We start from the raw sequence: 20,105 nt of genomic DNA on the forward strand, positions 1-20,105 counted from the left end.
GGTTTGGCCCGTGTCATGGTAAAGTATTAATATTTCAATAAATGACCTGGACTGTAGGAATCTTGATAATTATTATTTTTCTCTTATTAGGATAGAAAAACTCACAAAAATCAACAATACCTAATAGAGGTAAGTTAACACTGGTGTTGCAATATTGGTAAAGTCGAGACTCCACTAGTGCGCGACTCCACTGGCTCACATACATATTTCTTCTAGTCCACTCGATCTAGTAAGCAATAACGTTTGTTGGGGAAAATTAAAATCTCTAAGTAAATACACATTGAAAAGAACCTTAAAAAAAGTGATTATATTTTTATTTATCCTACAGGGGGAATTGTACGTGCCGATTGTTGATGAAAGCATGTCAAGATTAGGTTGGACGGTAAGTCGAAGTCAATCATTCGTGATTGTAATGTACTCCACAGCATTTTTTTATGTCTTTTTAACTCCGTCGGTCCTATCAATTTAAATAATGAATTTAAACTTTTTAGGAAAACAATATTTTAATTTGATTTTCAATCACACCATATTTTGTCATTCTGGAGGCCTATCTATTTGCTAAGTTTTATTTTCATTCGGTTCAACTATTTTACCATGTTACCTTATTGAACCAAAAATATAACTTATTTCTACAATATTAATAAGGATTTTTTAGAAGAGCTCGTGGCCAATCAAACAGCCGCATGGATCGATCGATCATAAGCATAATCAAGAATAAGAATAAGTGACTTATGTCACATTCTTACAGACAGAATCCTTGAACATGACAGCCACAGAAGCACCAATTAAGGCGCCCAAGGTGGAATCAGCCATCAAAGTAGTGTTAAGAACTATGAATCTAAACAATACGAATGAACAAGAATGGCTGGCCTTCGAAACTGTACTTGGACCAAAACATCAATATGAAAATGAGGTAAAATATCTCTTTTCTTTATAAGAAGTGTTCGTTAATTGCTTCTCAAAATAAATAAATAAATAAATAAATAATGTCGGGACACCTTTTCACACACGGTCGGTTAGCCCCACGCTAAGTTATTAATTAACTTGTGTTATGGGTGCTAACACAACTGATAAATTACATATAGCTACATATATACATATTTATAAATACATATTGTAACACCCAGACCACGACCAACAAGCATGCTCATCACACAAATGTCGATCGAACCGGGAATCGAACCCGGGACCTCAGATTCGGCAGTCCGGCTTGGTGACCTTTGCGCCACAGAGGTCGTCAAAAATAGAAAAGAGTGGAAAAGCATTCTGCTAGCCCCATGTGCTATGGAAGTCTGTAACTAAAATATAACCGATTCGTTTTTTTTGAAACTGTAGGCCAAAATACTCTGTCATCTGTCTAGCCTTTTCCCAACCATATTGAGGTCGATTTCCAATCTAACAGGATGCAGCTGAGTGTCATTGTGCCAAAATGGTCTTAACTGGGCAGAAATTAAGGTTTATTCTTTTGAAAGTATTAAGCTTTTCATATATGTACTCGTATCTTACAGTGTGCCGCAGAATCGTGTCAATCAAGGGTGCGTTATCTTCGTTAATTAATCACACGATAAACTTTTCGAAATATATTTTATTTTGTTTTTAATTTCATTTCAGTGTTACAAGACTAGTTGTGATAGTGTGGTAAGAATTTAGTATAATGCTAAAAAAAGATTGTTTTTAGTAACGTTAATTACGATTTCAATTAATTAGCGCATTCTTTCAGTGTACGGGAGATACCTGTGCTTCTGGGGTAATGTACTAATTAAAGGTATATTAAAAACTATTAGTTCCCCTTGGTGTCACCACTTCGCGGGTCCCGGACAAGAAGTACTGAAAGAATTTTGCAAATCGGATAAGAAATTTTTCAGATTAGCGCGTTCAAGCAAACAAATACACCTTTTAGCTTTATAATATAAGTGGGTATGCATATAGAATGAGTTTATGATATCTCAAGTTTATACATATTATGCAAATTCTAATTAATTTATTCCACTCTTTCATCAGTGCGTGGGAGTAAGCTGCAATGCTGTGGTAATTATTACAGACATATTTTTTTCCTAGTTAATTATATAAAAAAAAACTTATAAACGTTGTTGCAAGTTCCATATTATTTAAATATCTCAAAGTATTATTTTGTGTGTTTTCAGTGCAAGGCTTCAGGTTGTTTTGCTATGGTATGTAAAAGAGGATTGCTATCCTTATACTTCTTCAGCACGTAACTAATTTATATCTATAATTTCATAGCAGAAAGATATATTTTCACTATCATTTACCCAAAAGATATGATAATAATGCTACGGCGTAGCAACATGACTACGACGTAGCATCGTAAAAAAGAAACTCTGTGATATATTAAGGCCTAAGTCCACAACATTTACAACAAACATTTACCATGAATTTTCACGTTCAACTTTAAAAAACTGATGTTTCTGTTATCGGTGAACTTGGGGCTAATAGTAAAATCGAAAGATCGCCAAAATGAGATACTGAAATCTTTCCAAGTTACATCAAGCACATCTCGACTATGTTGAAGAAAATGTATTATTAATGTAATCTATTAAAGAACAAAGTAAAATGGTTCCTATGTAAACGTCTAACGTTTGTTTTGAATTTCAGTGCATCGGCGAGCAATGTTCAGCTAAGGTATTTCATTTTCAATATACTAGTTCCTACATTGTTGGCGTACTGAGAATTTTAGATTTTAACGAATAATTCCTTTACAAAACCGCAACTTTTGTATTTCGACCGGCCAAGTGCGAGTCGGACTCGCGCAAGAAGGGTTCCATACCATCCAAACTAATATTCTATACACATATATATATATTTATATTGAAGTCGAGCAAAAAAAATCACGTTTGTTGTATGGGAGCCCCCCAAAATATTTATTTTATTCTAGTTTTCAGTATTTGTTGTTAGAGCGGCAACAGAAATACATCATCTGTGAAAATTTCAACTCTCTAACTATCACGGTTCATGAGATACAGCCTGGTGACAGACGGACGGACGGACGGACGGACAGAAGAGCGAAAACAATAGGGTCCCGTTTTACCCTTTGGGTACGGAACCCTAAAAAAGACCACCCCGTATATCTTTGTCCGAAATGAAACCTACATACGCGAGAAACAAAACTGCATTCATGTTGTCCTGCATTGCATTGTTTATCGAATTGCACTGTACATATTGTTTATATTGGATTGCAGTGCGAAGGCCTCAACTGCGAGTCCAGGGTATGTACGGAATCCAATTGTTTTAGTGTTTATTTTCAGTAGCTTTCGAGAATTTTATTCACAGCAACAGATTTTTTTTTGTACATTTTTCATCAATTGTATTGGAAAATAGCTTTTAATTCTGTTGATTTTTGCCCATAATTTTTCAGGTAAAATTTTATGTTTATAGTGTTTCCATTTTCTATTTAATTTAATAAACCGAAGTGAAATTTTATCAATATCGGTCGGTATATTACTGGAATCGTTAGAAAATACGCCATAATTTTGTACAAGTTTTTCGTTAAAATAACACTACATATTTTAACTGTATTTTAACTGTAAAACGTGCTACATTATAATTACGAACAGTTTCAAAAGAGTCAAGAGACAGAGCGACCATTACATGCATCAATAAGAATTAACGAGGCGTTTCTTTTCCAATATTTTCTGTACAATATACTGTCATTGCTTCGAACATTTTTAATGGAAAGTTAATAACTTACTATTATACGTAAAATTTTACAGAAATGTAGTCTCTTTTTGTTCTTTTTGCAGTGTTGGGGCAAGAATTGTGAAGCAACTGTGAGTATTCTAATGCTAACTGTTTCCCGCGGTTTCGCTCACGTACTGTGGAACTTACTTCTTGCATTTGGATTAAATATACCTATCAGATTAATTAAAATTAACACAATAAAATTCTTTCTATGTATTTTATATTTTAAACCCTTATTATAAAATATTAATTATTTAGTTTCAACATGCAAAATCATAAAAATCATTCTTTCTTAAAAACTTAAATAACACAATATACTAATCATAATATTTAACCGGACAGTGCTTTAAGTTTTCCACATCTCGAGCAAAAATTTCTGAAAAGTGTACAGGTTTCATGTAACCAGCACTGACACATTACACATTGAATCCAGTCGGATTAAGACTTTGTTTGTTCATAGTTTTGAAAGCATTCTATGCAGTTATTTTTATTTGTATCTTTAGGCTCATCCTGTCCATCTCTTTTAGTCTTCTTCACCGGCAAACCTTTAGTTTTCTTTTCCTTAATTTTGTTCTTAGGTGAATTGTCTTCATCTTCATTGTTTGATTGAACTGTCAATCATTCGTAATCAATAAAAAGTGTAAATACCTATACATAAACACATGAAAAATATAAAAAATATATATTCAAAGCACTTATAATACATGAATGTATTATAAGTGCTTTGAATATGGGTACACATTGTGTATGGAGGGATAGATGCCCCTAGGGGCACCTATACCGTAAAAAATCAGGGCAACTATCCTTTTTTACAGGGTTAGATGCCCTAGTATTTTTTTAAACAAATAAATACAATAGAGCAACAATTTACATCAAAATGTATACTTCATGAAACAATATACATACGTAATAAAAAATTTGATGGAATTAATATCTACTTATAAAGTTATACAACAGCGAATACTCACCTTTAAAAATTTTACGCCCGCTGTAAGTTCGCCGCGGAGATGAATTCACACACGAGCGAAACGCGACCTCACCCCTCGATGGCGCGTGGCTAATTTAGGTGCGGGGTGCTTGTGGTTTCTAGTTATACGGTTGTTTCTTAATCGCGAGCATGGGAAGTTAGGTTTTTTTAATAATGGGGCATCTATCCCGCCTTTACCCTAGTATTTGTCAACCTTGAATGGTGTGGAAGTATTTTTCAGTGTCGGAGCTCTTAATATAAGATATGTATTATATTACAAAGTGGAAGCAATGAGTGAAGTAAATACTGTATCAATTTAAAAAATACTTACATTCTTATAATATAGCCTATTTATCCGGGTGCGAAAATCGGTTAAAAGTTTCAGCGGTTGAAGCTGTTGGAGAAAGCTAGTATATTTTAAGTTCTCTGAATTTCTCAGTTACATTAGTGGCAGTTTCTTCTTTCCTCGAATAAAATCATTTTAAAATCATACAAGAATATAGAAAACATGTAAAAAGAAACATACTCTATGTTCCACAAAGCTGTCGAACACACAATATGTTTCTATCGTAAAAGAGATGCGTCAATATTATATAAGAATCATGTTGAATAAATATTCGATATTTGTTCGTTCCTTTATATTTGTAGCTAGGTAAATTTTTGCGGGTTTCCTTGTCTTGCAAATGAAATCTGTATTTAATTCTAGTTGACTAGCAAACTTCGTATCGTTTAAATTACCTGGACCTCTATAAATCAAAATAAGCCAAATTGGTCCAGCCATTTTTGAGTAGCGAAACTAACGAACAGCAATTCATTTTTATGTAAGAAGCTGAAGACTATCTTTATAGTTTTTTGAATATGCTAATCTCAGAAACTATTGGTTCCATTTATTGAAAAAGGCTATGGGTTCATTTTTGTCCGAGTAAGTCGAGTAGTCCTTATGGGACGTAAGTGAAACTGCGGGCGAAAACTAGTAAAATAATATGTCTCATTAATAATTTACCGAAACGTCTCTGAAAATATTTTCCGCTTGCCTGTTTATGACGTTCATTATAAAGTTTTCATGTAACTTGTATCGGACAATTAATTTCGAAAAAGAACTGAATACATAATTAATATGGGCATGATATGACATCACTTGTAAATTATAAAATAATAAAGAGTAGGTAACAACTAAGATATTTATAATGAGATGTTGACCTGAGGTAAATCAAAAATATACAATAAAGTCCTATGGCAGTAAAAATGTATGTCAATCTTAGACATAAAAACAATGAAAAAATTATAAAATTCGACGCTTATTTTTTGTAGGCTTTTTAATTGTCAGCGTGAATAATGAGCTGTTCCCTGTAAGGGTGCGTCCACATCTGGCGAATGCGCCGCGAATGCGCAGCACGCGAGCCGATCGCGAGCTGTCCGCGAGCTGCGCGCGTGCAGTCACTGCAATAGTTCGGTGCGCCTCTTTAGCGCAACTCACGCAAGGCTCGTATAGAGCGCGCGAGCGGCGCGCGATCTGCGTGCAATCAGTTCTCGCCCTTACAGTTCCGTATATTGGCTCAGTACTATCGAAGATGGCAGACGTCGCGCGCCGCCTGCGCGCCGCTCGCGTGCGGCGCTTAGGTCGCGCGCGAGCTGCGCGCGGGCGGCGCAGAAGCGGCGCAGAAGCGGCGCACGAACAAAAATGCACGCGCGCAGCTCGCGGACAGCTCGCGATCGGCTCGCGTGCTGCGCATTCGCGGCGCATTCGCCAGATGTGGACGCACCCTTACTGGTTTGGATAAATTGTTGGCAGTACTATGACTCTAGTTATTAACTTATTAGTGTTGAAAAGTATTTAAAACATATTTTTTATATACCTGTAGGTACATATCTATAGATGGTATAAGCGTTAAACACCATATTTAGGAACTAGCTTCCGTTTGCGGTTTCGGCCCGTTCCCCTGGAAGAAATTCACGCAAACTGATAAAAAGTAGCCCATAGCCTTTCTCGATAAATAGGCTCTGTAACACTGAAATAATTTTTCAAATTGGAAGTTGTTCAAGTGATTATAGTTCGGCCATTCAGAGAATGCGTTCCTGACACGTCGCGATTGAACTGACGACGTAACTTTGCAATGGCGTTGCAGTTACGATAAAAATATTTTTGCTGGTTGTTTACCGTTTTAACAATTGAGGAGCATTAAAACAACATTATTATATCAATAATCAATGAATGTTATTACGTCGTCAGTTCAATCGCGACGTGTCAGGAACGCATTCTCTGAATGGCCGAACTATAGTGCATTCAAACAAATAAACTCTTTAGCTTGATAAAATTAGAATAGATTACTTGGTCAATAACTACGTATCTACATACTGTCTTCATCTCGTTGACTGCCTCGTTGGTCTAGTGGTCACAAGCGCAGCTGCTGTGCTCGAGGTCTCGGGTTCGATTCCCGGGTCGGGCCGAAATCGGTTTGTGGGTTTTCTTAAGCTTTCACAAAGCAGCCCGTAGTCTGGAAGTTGGTGATTGATTTACCCCTGCATCGGAGAGCACGTAAATGTCGGTCTTGCGCCTGATCTTTTTCCGGTCGTGTCGGATTGCCGTCCCACCGGGTTATGAGAGTGAAGGAATAGGGAGTGCACCTGTGTCTGCGCAAATTCTCGTGCACTATAATATGTTCTGCGTAGCTGGCTGATCTCCTTAAAATGAGAACAGCCACCGTGGCCGAAATCGGTGGAGGACGCCATTATTACATACTTTCTTATATCAATTGATGTCACAGATTATAATACAGTAATTTACACCATTTTCAGTGCAAAATGCTGTCCTGCGCATCCACGGTGAACGGTGGCTCGAGCAAGTTAAACAACGCAACCTGGAACGACTTGTACCCTCAATACGACTACAGGTTCTCCAACCCCGATGTTCCTGATGTTAGGCAGCAAGGACAGGCAGGAGTACCACCAGAACAGCCAGAATATGAAGAAGAATGAAGAAGAACATGGAAGACAAATCCTTTAATAAATAAAAACTATATAAAAGTACACACATAAAAGTCATAACACACACACACGCATACACACAAACGCACACACCCATTCACACTGACACTCACATGTACACTAATTAATGTTTTTAAATATAATTATAATTTAATAATAAGCTAGTATTAAAACTCTCCACCTTCTTTAAGCTGTGCCCTGTAGGGTCCATATGGAATGCTAATAAAGAATTGAGTATTGAGAATAACTCCTTATAGTTTGGCCATTCAGAGAATGCGTTCCTGACACGTCGCGATTGAACTGACGACGTAACTTTGCAATGGCGTTGCAGTTACGATAAAAATATTTTTGCTGGTTGTTTACCGTTTTAACAATTGAGGAGCATTAAAACAACATTATTATATCAATAATCAATGAATGTAGTTACGTCGTCAGTTCAATCGCGACGTGTCAGGAACGCATTCTCTGAATGGCCGAACTATAGTGGTTTCTCTACCGTTATGATGGCGATGAACTTATGTGTGAATTTATTAGCTCCCGAGCCTTTTCCCGTCTACGTTGGGGTCGGCTTCCAGTCTAACCGAATGCAGCGGCCACAAGAACCGACTGCCTATCTGACCTCCTCAACCCAGTTACCTGAGCAACACATAGCCCTATGTGTGTTTGTATTTGTAATGCAATTTATAAAGAAAATATTAATTATTATTTTGTGGTTAATTTGTCCCTTACATACACATACTATGAATGCGAAAGTAACTGCATGTATTTCGCACTTTCATGCCTAAAATTACTTAGGATCAAGTTCACCAACAATATAAACGTCAATTTTCTTAAAACAACTGTTTAATCAAAGTAAATAGTTGTGTCATGAAAAAACGGAGTATTTTGTTGTCTTTGATTTTCGTTTTTTTTTTTAAGCGCGTTTAACTATCGCGCAATTATAATGTAATTTGTAATAAAAATATTAAATGTGGTTTTGATTTTTTCTTTAGTTCCTTAGGTAATACTTTAAATACGAAAGTAGTTCAGCTTATCTGTCGCGTTTTTAGGCCAAATCTATAAAACTAATTTAAATGTTTGACGCACAATGTATGAATTAGTTTCCTTAGAAGGCAAGCGGAATTACGAGATATAGCAGGTATATTTAGAGGTTTGCATAATCGGATCAAATTCATTCGATCTTAATGTATATAAAGAATTACAAAAAGGAGGCCAATTTCTACTAGCACCTAAGTTATTCCTCTAATTCACGATAAACTATAGTTCGGCCATTCAGAGAATGCGTTCCTGACACGTCGCGATTGAACTGACGACGTAACTACATTCATTGATTATTGATATAATAATGTTGTTTTAATGCTCCTCAATTGTTAAAACGGTAAACAACCAGCAAAAATATTTTTATCGTAACTGCAACGCCATTGCAAAGTTACGTCGTCAGTTCAATCGCGACGTGTCAGGAACGCATTCTCTGAATGGCCGAACTATAATCATAAATTAATTCACTAGCCCTAAGGTACAGAAGCGTATTTAATTTAGTTTTTCAAGTGCCCATGAGGCACTCAATAGATAATATATTCCACGTGAATTATTCCAAATTTTTCCTTTCACTTACATAGAAAGATATGACCTCTACAAGTCCAAGAGTTTCTCTCTAATATGATAAAACTTATTTTCGTCCTTTGATGTAGGTATCAAAAATGTCAGAAAAGGTTCAAGTGGAGATATTTTTCTGCTTTTGAATATTAAAGTACTTAAGTGAAAGCTAAAGTAATATAAGAGCTCTGCCTCGTTGGGACGCCAATGGCGACGTCGCCGGCTACGTATCCAAGCAGTTAATATTGATATGTATAGTACCTAACTCACTTGGCGACGGTTTGGCAACGTCACCGAATTCGAAGCGTGGCCACGAGCTACAGTTCTCTACGTGGCTTCTGGATACTCTGGCAGCTTGGCGACGATGCCACGGTTGCCACTATAATACTAATGTACTTGAATTTATGTTAATGAAATTATTCTTAGAGTACACACTGCAAACTTTTAGTCGGCGGATAGTTCGTAAATCACAAATCAGTATGAAGATGAATGGTAGTTCGCACATTACAAAGATGAGGTATTTTAGTAGGTATCAGATCGACTGAAAGCTTTGATTGGAATCAAGATTTTCTTTAAAAATATTTTTTTGCCAACCATCGGTTTTTGCCGGCTGACTGTTTAGTTTGCAATGTGGCATGGCATATGCCTATAGGCCTAGGCAATTGCTTACTACTATAGTTCGGCCATTCAGAGAATGCGTTCCTGACACGTCGCGATTGAACTGACGACGTAACTTTGCAATGGCGTTGCAGTTACGATAAAAATATTTTTGCTGGTTGTTTACCGTTTTAACAATTGAGGAGCATTAAAACAACATTATTATATCAATAATCAATGAATGTAGTTACGTCGTCAGTTCAATCGCGACGTGTCAGGAACGCATTCTCTGAATGGCCGAACTTTAGTTATTTTTATAGGTGAAGAAAAACAATGACTTACAAAAGAATTTCATATTTATTACACTAATATTATGAAGGCGAAAGTTTGTAAGTGTGAGTGTGTTTCTTACGTCTTAAGAAACATATATAGGTAGTTTAATATATGAGCTACTTCTTATTTAGGTGCGGGAACTAGCTCTCTCGGGACGCGATAAAAACCAAGGGCAAAAGTTAGTATTTAATAATATTCAGACAGCTTCCACTTTACAACAAGATTTATGAGTTCATACTCTAAAGTCCACCCAAACTTGTATTTTTTGTAAATTGTATTTGTAAATCTTCTCTAAATTAGCGCCCAAGATACTGGCTTTGCCTAGTTACAGTATAACATGTAATATTTTGGAAATAAAAGTTCTTATTCTAAATTCTTAATCAAAGTGTCTCAATAAGGAACTACCTCCTAGCTCTCCTAGTTCAAACTTGATATAATCTGCCAATCTATCATTAACGTGTATTCCTATAGAATAATCTACTTTCGTTTTACCATCTTTCGGTTCTGCGTTAGGAGTAAAATTTATTTGTACACCTTTATCTTCTTTTATTTTTCTATGTTTAATATTCTTGGTGTTGCCATTATGGTTCTTGTTGCCATAGTAACCATCATTAGGATCATCAACAGGTGGTTTCTTAACAGGGTCTGTTGGTTGGTGGTGTTTTATTTTCTTTCCTTTGCTCTTTTCTGTTTGGTCGATAGTGTTCTTGTTGCCATAGTAACCGTCATTAGGATCATCAACAGGTGGGTTAATGGGATTTGTTGGTTTGTGGTGTTTTACTTTCTTTCCTTTACTGTTGTCTGTTTGGTCGATAAGGTTCTTGTTGCCATAGTAACCATCGTCAGAGTCTGCTTCATGTGGAGTCTTGTCAGAGTGACTTTTATCCTCTTCAGGACTAACAGTTTGCTCATTCACATTAGTGTGACAGTTTTTGCCTTTACACTGCAATAAAATGTACGAAATTAATGTCATTATTAGCTGTTACTCTCGAGAGAAATAGTTGCCCTACCAGGACAAGATATACCCTATGTTACTCGGAAAGAGTGTAGCTTTTGAACAGTGAAAAAATTTGTCAAATCGGTTCAGTGATTTCGGAGTCTTTGGTGTACACATAAACAAACAAACTTTTCTTCTTTATTATTATTATTATAGAAGCATAGATTGTTGTATAGCATAGGAGTATAGATTATTGAGTAAACAGGAGAGGTAACGCAAAGGCATTCAAAAAAGAGGAATTAATGATTATTATATTGTGTTATACAGGATGACAGGTAATTGACTTAAACTCGTGACAGTAAAAGATTTGAAATTTTTTTATACTAGCTGGTGCCCGCGACTTCGTCTGCGCAGGTTTAGTATTTCGAACAATATGTTTACAAATTGTAGCCTATGTGTTATTCTGATGTATAAGCTATATTATTGTAAAGTTTCATTAAAATCCATTCAGTAGTTTTTGCGTGAAAGAGTAACAAACATCCATACATCCATATATACAAACTTTCGCGTTTATAATATTAGTAGGATTAATCAGTTTAATCACAATAGCAAAACAGCTATCGGAAAAAGTTTAAAGTGTGAAATAGATGTTATGTTTAGAATAAAAAAAAAAATATTTTTTAGAAAAAAATCTTTAGGAATAGTTATGTATAATTCTTATGTATAATGTAAATTCTTTATGAAAAGTATGTATATGTTACCGTAAGATTACAAACATCGTTAGATTACAATCTATCTCGAGAGATTGTAAACTGTCGAATTATTGTGAACCGTAACATCTGATTGCAATTTAACGCATTATTTTTCGCTATATTATAATCTATCGATGAGAAATTGTCAAATTGTCAACTGTCCGAAAGCTCTCTCTGATTGGTCAACCAATCTTTTTGTAAGATCGACCAATCACGACCAGCCGTTCTGTTCCCATGGAGTTCCCGTAGAGTTAGGAATGAAATAGAGGTGTCAGTTAAATAAAATAAATGCTCTTCAAAAATTCTTCAAGTATTAAATTTATATAAAAATAACTCTTATAAAAATACAGTTAGGTATTTTGTCTTCAAATACAAACTAATATTTAAAAATAAAATAAAAGGGGTGCTAATTAAACAGGCTTCTTTTTAATATCATTATTCGCCCCCAAAAATGTATGTTGCCTTCTAAATTACTAAGTCAGCCACAATTAATAAAGCGTCGAGCATCTAAATGATACTATCTTAGCCACGAGTTATCTTCCACTCTAAATACAACTCAGCATGATGGTTATTTTTTTGCATCTAAATTTGTAGCATGCATTCTAACAGTAAACTTCTTAAATACTATTAAATGACATCATAAAAATATTTATTTACCTTCTAATTTTTTAACTCGTACCTACTGAGTTTTTTGTTTAAAATATAACACATCCCATATTAATTGACCCAGCATGGAAGTAAGCATGCAACATGCAGCAAGCATAACTACTGTCACGGCTCCGGCACTGCGGGGCTCCGGCGGTCCCATGCGAGCTTATCGTCGCAGATGGTTTTCACGCTCACCACCGCAGCTTCGGCTTGCTGGCCGGCGGAGCCGGCCAGCCTCAGCCGCGGCGGCGAGCGCTGAAACTACCTGCGCCTCAGCTCGCAGGCCGCCTCGCCCCTCCGCGCCTACGCGGTTTTGAATTGCACTCTAGGGGTAGGGCAGACAAGACTACGTGGAGTCGGTTTTGCAGCGATTCGTTTTCGTCACTAACTTCAATTTTTAATACAATTTTTAATTGTGTGTAATTTGAGTCTTAAAAATTAAGTACAATTTTTGATTTTATAAAAAATTAAACCGTCACTTATTTTTGCACGTCAAAGAGCTGTGACACCGGGAGTTGCAAAGAACATTGTCTTTTTTGACGTTCTACCAATCAGCGCGCAAGATGCATTCCGTTCTACGCCAGTTGACAATTTGACCGCTCTACATCGCTCTCGATCTTACAAAAAGACTGACCAATCAGGGAGAGCTTTCGGACAGTTGACAATTTGACAATTTCTCATCGATAGATTATAATATAGCGAAAAATAATGCGTTAAATTGCAATCAGGTGTTACGGTTTACAATAATTCGACAGTTTACAATCTCTCGAGATAGATTGTAATCTAACGATGTTTGTAATCTTACGGTGACATATACATACTATATGTATACATATGTGATTTTTTTAATACTTTTTAATACTTACATAAGTAATATAAGTTTACGTACATTTGATATGCATTTATCCCCGAGGCACTGTAGATCAATATGATAATGTTAAAAATTGTGTAGTATATGGAAAGGTAATACACCAGATACCTAAAGACTTAGTATAAAGTCCTGGTGCCAATGCTCAAAATTTAAATTAAAACTTACTGCAGCGAGGCAACTTTTTCCTTCGCACTGAAAACCGATAAAAATTATTTAACCTGCGATGGAATTCTAGGTTACAAATTTTATGTACAACACATATATTTAAAAAGATTTTAGATATAAACTTAAAATATAAAATTATAACTTACCGAAGCTGTGCAGTTGGCTCCAAAACACTGAAATATTACATAAATAAAGTTTGAAATATAAAGCAAAATATGAGAGTTCCATTAGATTGAAAATTATCATTTAACAAAAACATATCTCACTTGGGCCACACATCTTTTCCCCGTACACTGCAATGAAATAAAGGTAAAACTGTGAAAAAACCTAAGTACGAACTTAGTAGAAAGTGAGAATAAGTCTGTCTGGCTTTCACATTCACAGTATAAAATAATTTTAATTACCTTTGCATTTACTAATTCACCGTTAGCCTGTTAAAAAATATCAATAAAAAAATTATTTATAGTACCTAAAAAATATCAATAAAAATATATTTATGGTCTGAGGGAGACATACAAAATAATACGCCTACTATCTTACAAGAGCTTGCTCATTTCTAGGTCAAGTACTTTTGGGAATGCTAGTAAGATACATGGCAAATATTTCTTAACTATGATACTACACTGTAAATGAATTAATTTGTTCTTACCGAAGCCATGCATTCATCCTTGGTACACTAGAATAAAATAACAAATTATGTTTATTAAATCTCATCATAAATGTCGTATAATTATGAAGACACAAATTGCCTCATTGGTTAAGTATATATCATAAAATATCACATCACAAGAGCTGGACACAAGGTCTCGGGTTCGATTCCCGGCTTAGGCCGAAATCGCTTTCTGGGTTTTAGAAAGTTTCACAAAACAGCCCGGAGTCTGGAAGTTAGCGGTGTTATACCCCCGTGCCTGGAGGGAACGTGGACGTGAACAGGGAGTCTGACACCAGTCTAACCAACGGGTATCGGGTTGCCCGGGTAACTGGGTTGAGGAGGTCAGATAGGCAGTCGCTTCTTGTAAAGCACTGGTACTCAGCTGAATCCGGTTAGACTGGAAGCCGACCCCAACATAATTGGGAAAAAGGCTCGGAGGATGGCCTGGAGGGAACGTGGCGCCGGCGTCCACGAATGCTACTCAGTAGCAGTCGTTGTTACAATTTCACGTCAGAGGCCGTCAGGCGGATTTGAGAAAACTCTGACACTAGGGCTTGTTAGGTGATTAAACCTGCAGCTCACTCGATATGAAGATGATGGAAATACAGGTATGACGTTAATAATATACTTACTATAGTTTGTGATGCCCGTCCTTGGGACTATAAGAATTAAACAAAAGTAAATATAGCAGTAACAATGACTAAAAATATTTAAACAAATACACTCTTTTGCAAAAAAGCGAGGTGCCCGCTTGCTTGGATATCCTTTTTGATGCTAGTAACATACTACAGTTATTAAAACCCTTTCAAATACACATAAAGTCCTTAAAACTTTGATTTTGCATAGGTGCCCGCTTTTTTTGCAAAATAGTTTATTTAAAAAAAAACACTTACAATAGCATGACATGCTCTTCCTTCGCACTAAACAGAGAAAAATAAACTTGTTGAATATTATATTAACTAATTCATATATAATTTAGAAAGATCACTTAAAAGCCCTGAACCATGCAAACTTTTAGTCGCCCAATGATTTGGCCTCGCTTATAAATCAGTATGGAAATGAAGGGTAGTGAGCATATTACAACGATTTGATATCAACCGACTAAAAATGGTCATTGCTGTAATATTAAATTGTGTTTCACAAAGTTTTTCCTTTATATGGAAAGTTTTACTTACTTTTCCAAAGCAAATAGGGCCTTCACACTGTAAAAGTAATACTTTTTAATATGTTTTTATGCCACGTTTTTAAATGGTTTGTATTGAATTTGTGTTAATTTAGTACCAGTATTTAAATTTTGTGATAAACTACTTAAGGAAATCAAGTATAAGTATAATAAATACTGTATTGAATAATGGACTTGAATTAAAATGAAAATAGTACGTTACCGCTGAAATACACTGCTTGTGGACGCACTGAAAAAATAATATATTCATGAATAAAAAATAAGTAGGTAGTTTTCGGACTCTCTGAAATAACCTAAGTTCTTTTTTCAAAACTGCAACTTGTATCAAAACTTGGTTTGGACTGCGGTTTTTACAAAATGATGTAAGCGTATTTCTGGAATTAAAACATATGACACAAAAATTGGTTTATTACCGTATTATGCAGGGGTTAAAATGATCCCACATTGGCACTTCATAATACGAATTAGGACTTCCATTGAGACTTGTAACATGAATTAATCAAGGAGACGAGGAAGTGTGATTGTTCACAATCTAGGCCAAGTAAAGCCAGAGGAAACACCTAGTATAGCTTTACCAACAAACATTGTAGATAAACTTCACAATAGGTACAACGATAGTCTATTGCATTAGTTCGTGTGACGTGTTATAACTGCATCTAACCAGATACGACCGGTGTAAACTAGTTATGAGTAGGTTATGCATGTGAGTTGGTTTTTGTAGGACTGTCTTTTAATTTAAAAAGATTGGGACTTTATTAGACTTGAACTATTTAGGTGGACCCTTTAGAAATAGTTAATACTATCTACTTATCTATTGATCTTAGATAGAAAGCCCTTTCTTATAAGGGAAAAGCCGTATTCTTTTCACCGCATTAATTTGTTTTACATAGTAGCCAGAGGCTAGTCGCGATGAAAGGCTAAATATAATGTTGTCTAGAAGATAAATACAAAAATATGCTGCTTAGGACTTTGGAACTATCGTTTTTGTGGGTTAACTTTTTATTTAGTCCACTATTTTATTAAGTCCTGTGTTTTTCAACAAAAGTCATGCTCGGCCTACCTTTGTACAACCTATGCGGTTTAAACCAATTAGCAGGACATATGTCAATCTGTCTCCATTTTATTGTAACACGAGGTTACACTACTAATTAAATGAATTTATGTACAAAACACGTGTCAATGATATATTACTAGTTGTTTCACGCGGTTTTAATTAAATTGTGTTATATTGGAATTGATTAAAACAGCCTTTGTGAAGGGTATCAGGTTGCCCGGGTAACTGGGTTGAGGAGGTCAGATAGACAGTCGCTAAGTGTAAACTGTATTCGGTTAGACTGGAAGCCTATCCTAACGTAATTGGAAAAGCCTAGGATGATGATATGTATAAGACTCAGTATTTTGATCGACAATTTATTAAAATTGCATCCATAGACTTGGTTGAGTTTTCAGTAAGTTTTCAGTTTTTGTGTTTAATGTTTGCAACTTAGAAACAGTTTGAAATTATAACCGCTTTTAAATAAATGATGTACTTACCACAGCATGGCAAAGTTGTCCAGTACACTATAAAAAAATAATAATATTTGTATGAAAATAAGACCCAACATCCAATAATGTTTACCATTTCAAATAAAAATTGCTTATTTTTATTATTAACTAACCAAAGCCGCTGAATCTTGCCCTTTAGTCTGAAACACACAAAAAATAGAAAATGGAATTCAAGCTAAAAAAATATACTTTAATAAAAATAGAATTGCCAAAACCAATATATACACGATTTATATTTATTATATTATTTATATATTTATATTTATTTATATTTATAATATATACACGATTTAATGCTCTAAATTGAATGACAACTTAAATGCTGGTGTGGAGCCGTGCTGTTGCGGTGCCACTATACTGTGCCATGACCCTAAGTCTGACAACCAATCTCACGTAGGGGTATCGGGTTGGGGGTCCCCCCACAGCGTTGACTTCCACGTAGTGACCCCTGGGCAACGCCGCGCCTGACCACCGTAACGGAGTGGCAGGCCGGCGGCTAACGAACGCTGTGCGTCGAAACATCTTCAACAGTCTTGCGTTTCGATATTGTGGGTGGCAATGCCACGTCTTGTAAGGGCCGCCTCCGGGCGCTGTCTCCCCAAAGGCCCTTCTCAGGGCAAACCCAAAGGCCCTTCTCGGGGCCAAACCATGGCTCGAGATGCTTCGGCATCAGAGACCAGCCGCGCACCATCTGCGGCTAGTCTCATGCGAGATAGTGACGTCGTGTCCACCGATTTGTCCGACACGGAGTCACAAATGAGTGGCACGAGCGGCGTTGCAACCCGCCAGACCAGGAAGAGGGCCTTCCTCAAGCGGGGCTCCGTAGGCTCTTCAGATGCGGCTGAGAAGCCGGCGAAGCGGGCGGTTTTACAAGACGACTTGGAGGAACAGCCGGCGCGAAGAAGCCGAGCCAAGGCCAGCCACGGCGCCTCTAGTGTCGTCTACGCGGACCACACAGTGGAGGAAATGGAGCGCATGGCCCTGGAGGATCAGATGGAAATCCTCGAGGTGGCCTCCAAGTCCTCCAACTTGAAGGGGACCTTACAGAAGGCCCTGAAATGCCGGGCAGCGAGCTTGCTCGGCATTGTTAAGGAACTGGCGCAGCGCACCACCTCCGAGGAAACGCGGCAACTGCAGGCGAAGGTGGATCGCCTGCAGAAAGAGGTGTCTGCGCTGCACGCGCGTATTGCCGAGCCCACGACTCGGCAAGAGGGAACGTTAGAAGGTCCAACACCGCTGCCTCCCTCCTCCTACTTTGAGGATATTATCCGCAAGGTAGTTATGGAGGAGAGGGCCTTCACCAGAGCCTGTCTCGCCGGCATTGAAGATCGGCTCCTGCCGGAGCCGCGGCTACGCCCTCCACTCGCGGCGGATAAGGCGCCCGGACGGATGCCCATCACACCGGGGCCCTCAACGGCACCAGCCCAGGCGGAGCTCCAGGTGCTAAAAACCACCAAGGGCAAGAAGACGTCACCGGCCCCGACTACTCAGACGTTCCCTCCCGAACCGGTGACGGAAGACGTACTGCTGCCCTCCACCACACCTTCCAACCAGCCTTGGATAAAGGTGGTAAAAAGGAAGCAGAGAGGGAAAATGTCGGCCCCTGAGCCCCCTGCAGCCAAGCCTGCAGCTCTAGCGGACAAGAGGAGGAAGCTCGCTCCTCCTCCAAGAACTGCAGCCGTCGTGGTCACATTAACCCCAGAGGCAGCGGAACGAGGGGAGACATATGAGTCCGTGCTGCGGCGGGCTCGTACAAATGTCGACCCTACAGAACTTGGGGCTGGCAGAGTCACGTGCCGAAAGACCCAAACAGGGGCCCGAATCTTCGAGTTCTCGGGGGCCCAACGCGGCGCCAAGGCGGACCTCTTCGTGACGAAGCTCCGAGAGGCTATCTCGGACACGGCCAAGGTCGTGAGAGCAGTCAAGTGTGTGACACTTGAGGTGACCGACCTCGACGACTCAGTCACGCAAGAGGAGGTGGTGGCAGCGGTTGCGGCGGCGGGGGGTTGCACCGTCGCATCTATCAAAGGCCGAGCCATTAGACCTGGCCGCAGGGGCATGGGCACTACGAGATTAGAGTGCCCGGTCGTAGTTGCCAAAGCGGTCCTGGCTAAGGGTCGCCTTCCGGTCGGACTTAGCTCGGGTGGGGTCCGAGTGCTCGAGGATGCGCCGATGCGCTGTTTCAAGTGCCTCGGCATCGGGCACACCCGGCCTCTCTGCCCGTCCACTGCCAATCGTGGGGAACTATGCTTCCGCTGCGGGAAAGAGGGGCACAGGGTGGCCACCTGCGAGGCTGCCACCACGCATTGCGCGGTATGCGCTGCCAGTGGTCGTCCAGCCAACCACGTGATGGCGGGCAGGGAATGCCGACCGCCACTAAAGAAGGGCAAACCGCAGGCGCTGGCGCGGCCTGCCGCTGTCGCTGCTACTGTAACTCCAGTTTCAGTGCCGGCCACCGAGGGTAGCGCTATGAACACCGACTGATGGCTGGACAAAGACGACGTGTTCTTCAAGCGAACATCAACCACTGCAGAGCAGCCCAGAGCCTGCTGGTCCAAACCTTTGCGGAGTGGTTGGTGGACGTGGCGGTTATCGCCGAGCCGTACTCTGTCCCTGGCAGCTGGCTGGGAGACGACAACGGCTCGGTTGCATTGATGGCGCGATCTTCCACGGACTCTCCTCCCCTCTCGCTCTTAGAGAGGGGACCGGGATACGTGGCCGCAGCGTGGGGTGACATTGCCCTTATAGGGGTGTATTTCTCACCAAACCGCCCTCTCACGGACTTCGAGAACTTTCTAGAGGTCCTCGCCAGGGTGGCAGGCGGAATGGTACAGCACCGGGTGTTGGTCTTGGGCGACTTTAACGCCAAGTCGATAATATGGGGTAACCCGACCACCAATGCCCGAGGACGAGAGGTTGAAACCTGGTCCGTGTCATCCGGTCTGTCCCTCTTGAATAGAGGAACAGTACACACCTGCGTGCGGCGGCAGGGGGGCTCCATAGTGGACCTCGCCTTTGCATCCCCTTCTTTGGCGGCCTGTGTAGTGGACTGGCGGGTGGAGCTGGTGGAGACGCTGTCCGACCACCGATACGTGCGGTTTGATGTTTGCACCCCAGACTCCCAGGGGACCCAGGAGGGTCGGTCGCACTTCCCACGGTGGGCGCTCTCCCGCCTAGA

The 20,105-nt window shown here is 39.1% G+C and overlaps 2 protein-coding genes across 2 annotated transcripts; both read left to right on the plus strand.

The window, feature by feature from the left end:
• Positions 1–98: 98 nt before the first annotated feature.
• Positions 99–7,639, plus strand: LOC124642887. The gene is made up of 8 exons (XM_047181636.1): positions 99–382; positions 749–913; positions 2,002–2,028; positions 2,145–2,171; positions 2,614–2,640; positions 3,198–3,224; positions 3,759–3,785; positions 7,460–7,639. The coding sequence occupies exons 1-8, from the start codon at positions 362–364 to the stop codon at positions 7,637–7,639; spliced, it is 501 nt and encodes a 166-aa protein (XP_047037592.1). The 5' UTR covers positions 99–361.
• A 9,993-nt stretch (positions 7,640–17,632) lies between these two features.
• Positions 17,633–19,411, plus strand: LOC124642888. Its single transcript, XM_047181637.1, has one exon. The coding sequence runs from the start codon at positions 17,633–17,635 to the stop codon at positions 19,409–19,411; it is 1,779 nt and encodes a 592-aa protein (XP_047037593.1).
• The last annotated feature ends 694 nt before the right edge of the window (positions 19,412–20,105 follow it).

Source organism: Helicoverpa zea, chromosome 26, assembly GCF_022581195.2.
Source record: "Helicoverpa zea isolate HzStark_Cry1AcR chromosome 26, ilHelZeax1.1, whole genome shotgun sequence".
Classification (NCBI taxonomy): Eukaryota; Metazoa; Arthropoda; class Insecta; order Lepidoptera; family Noctuidae; genus Helicoverpa; species Helicoverpa zea.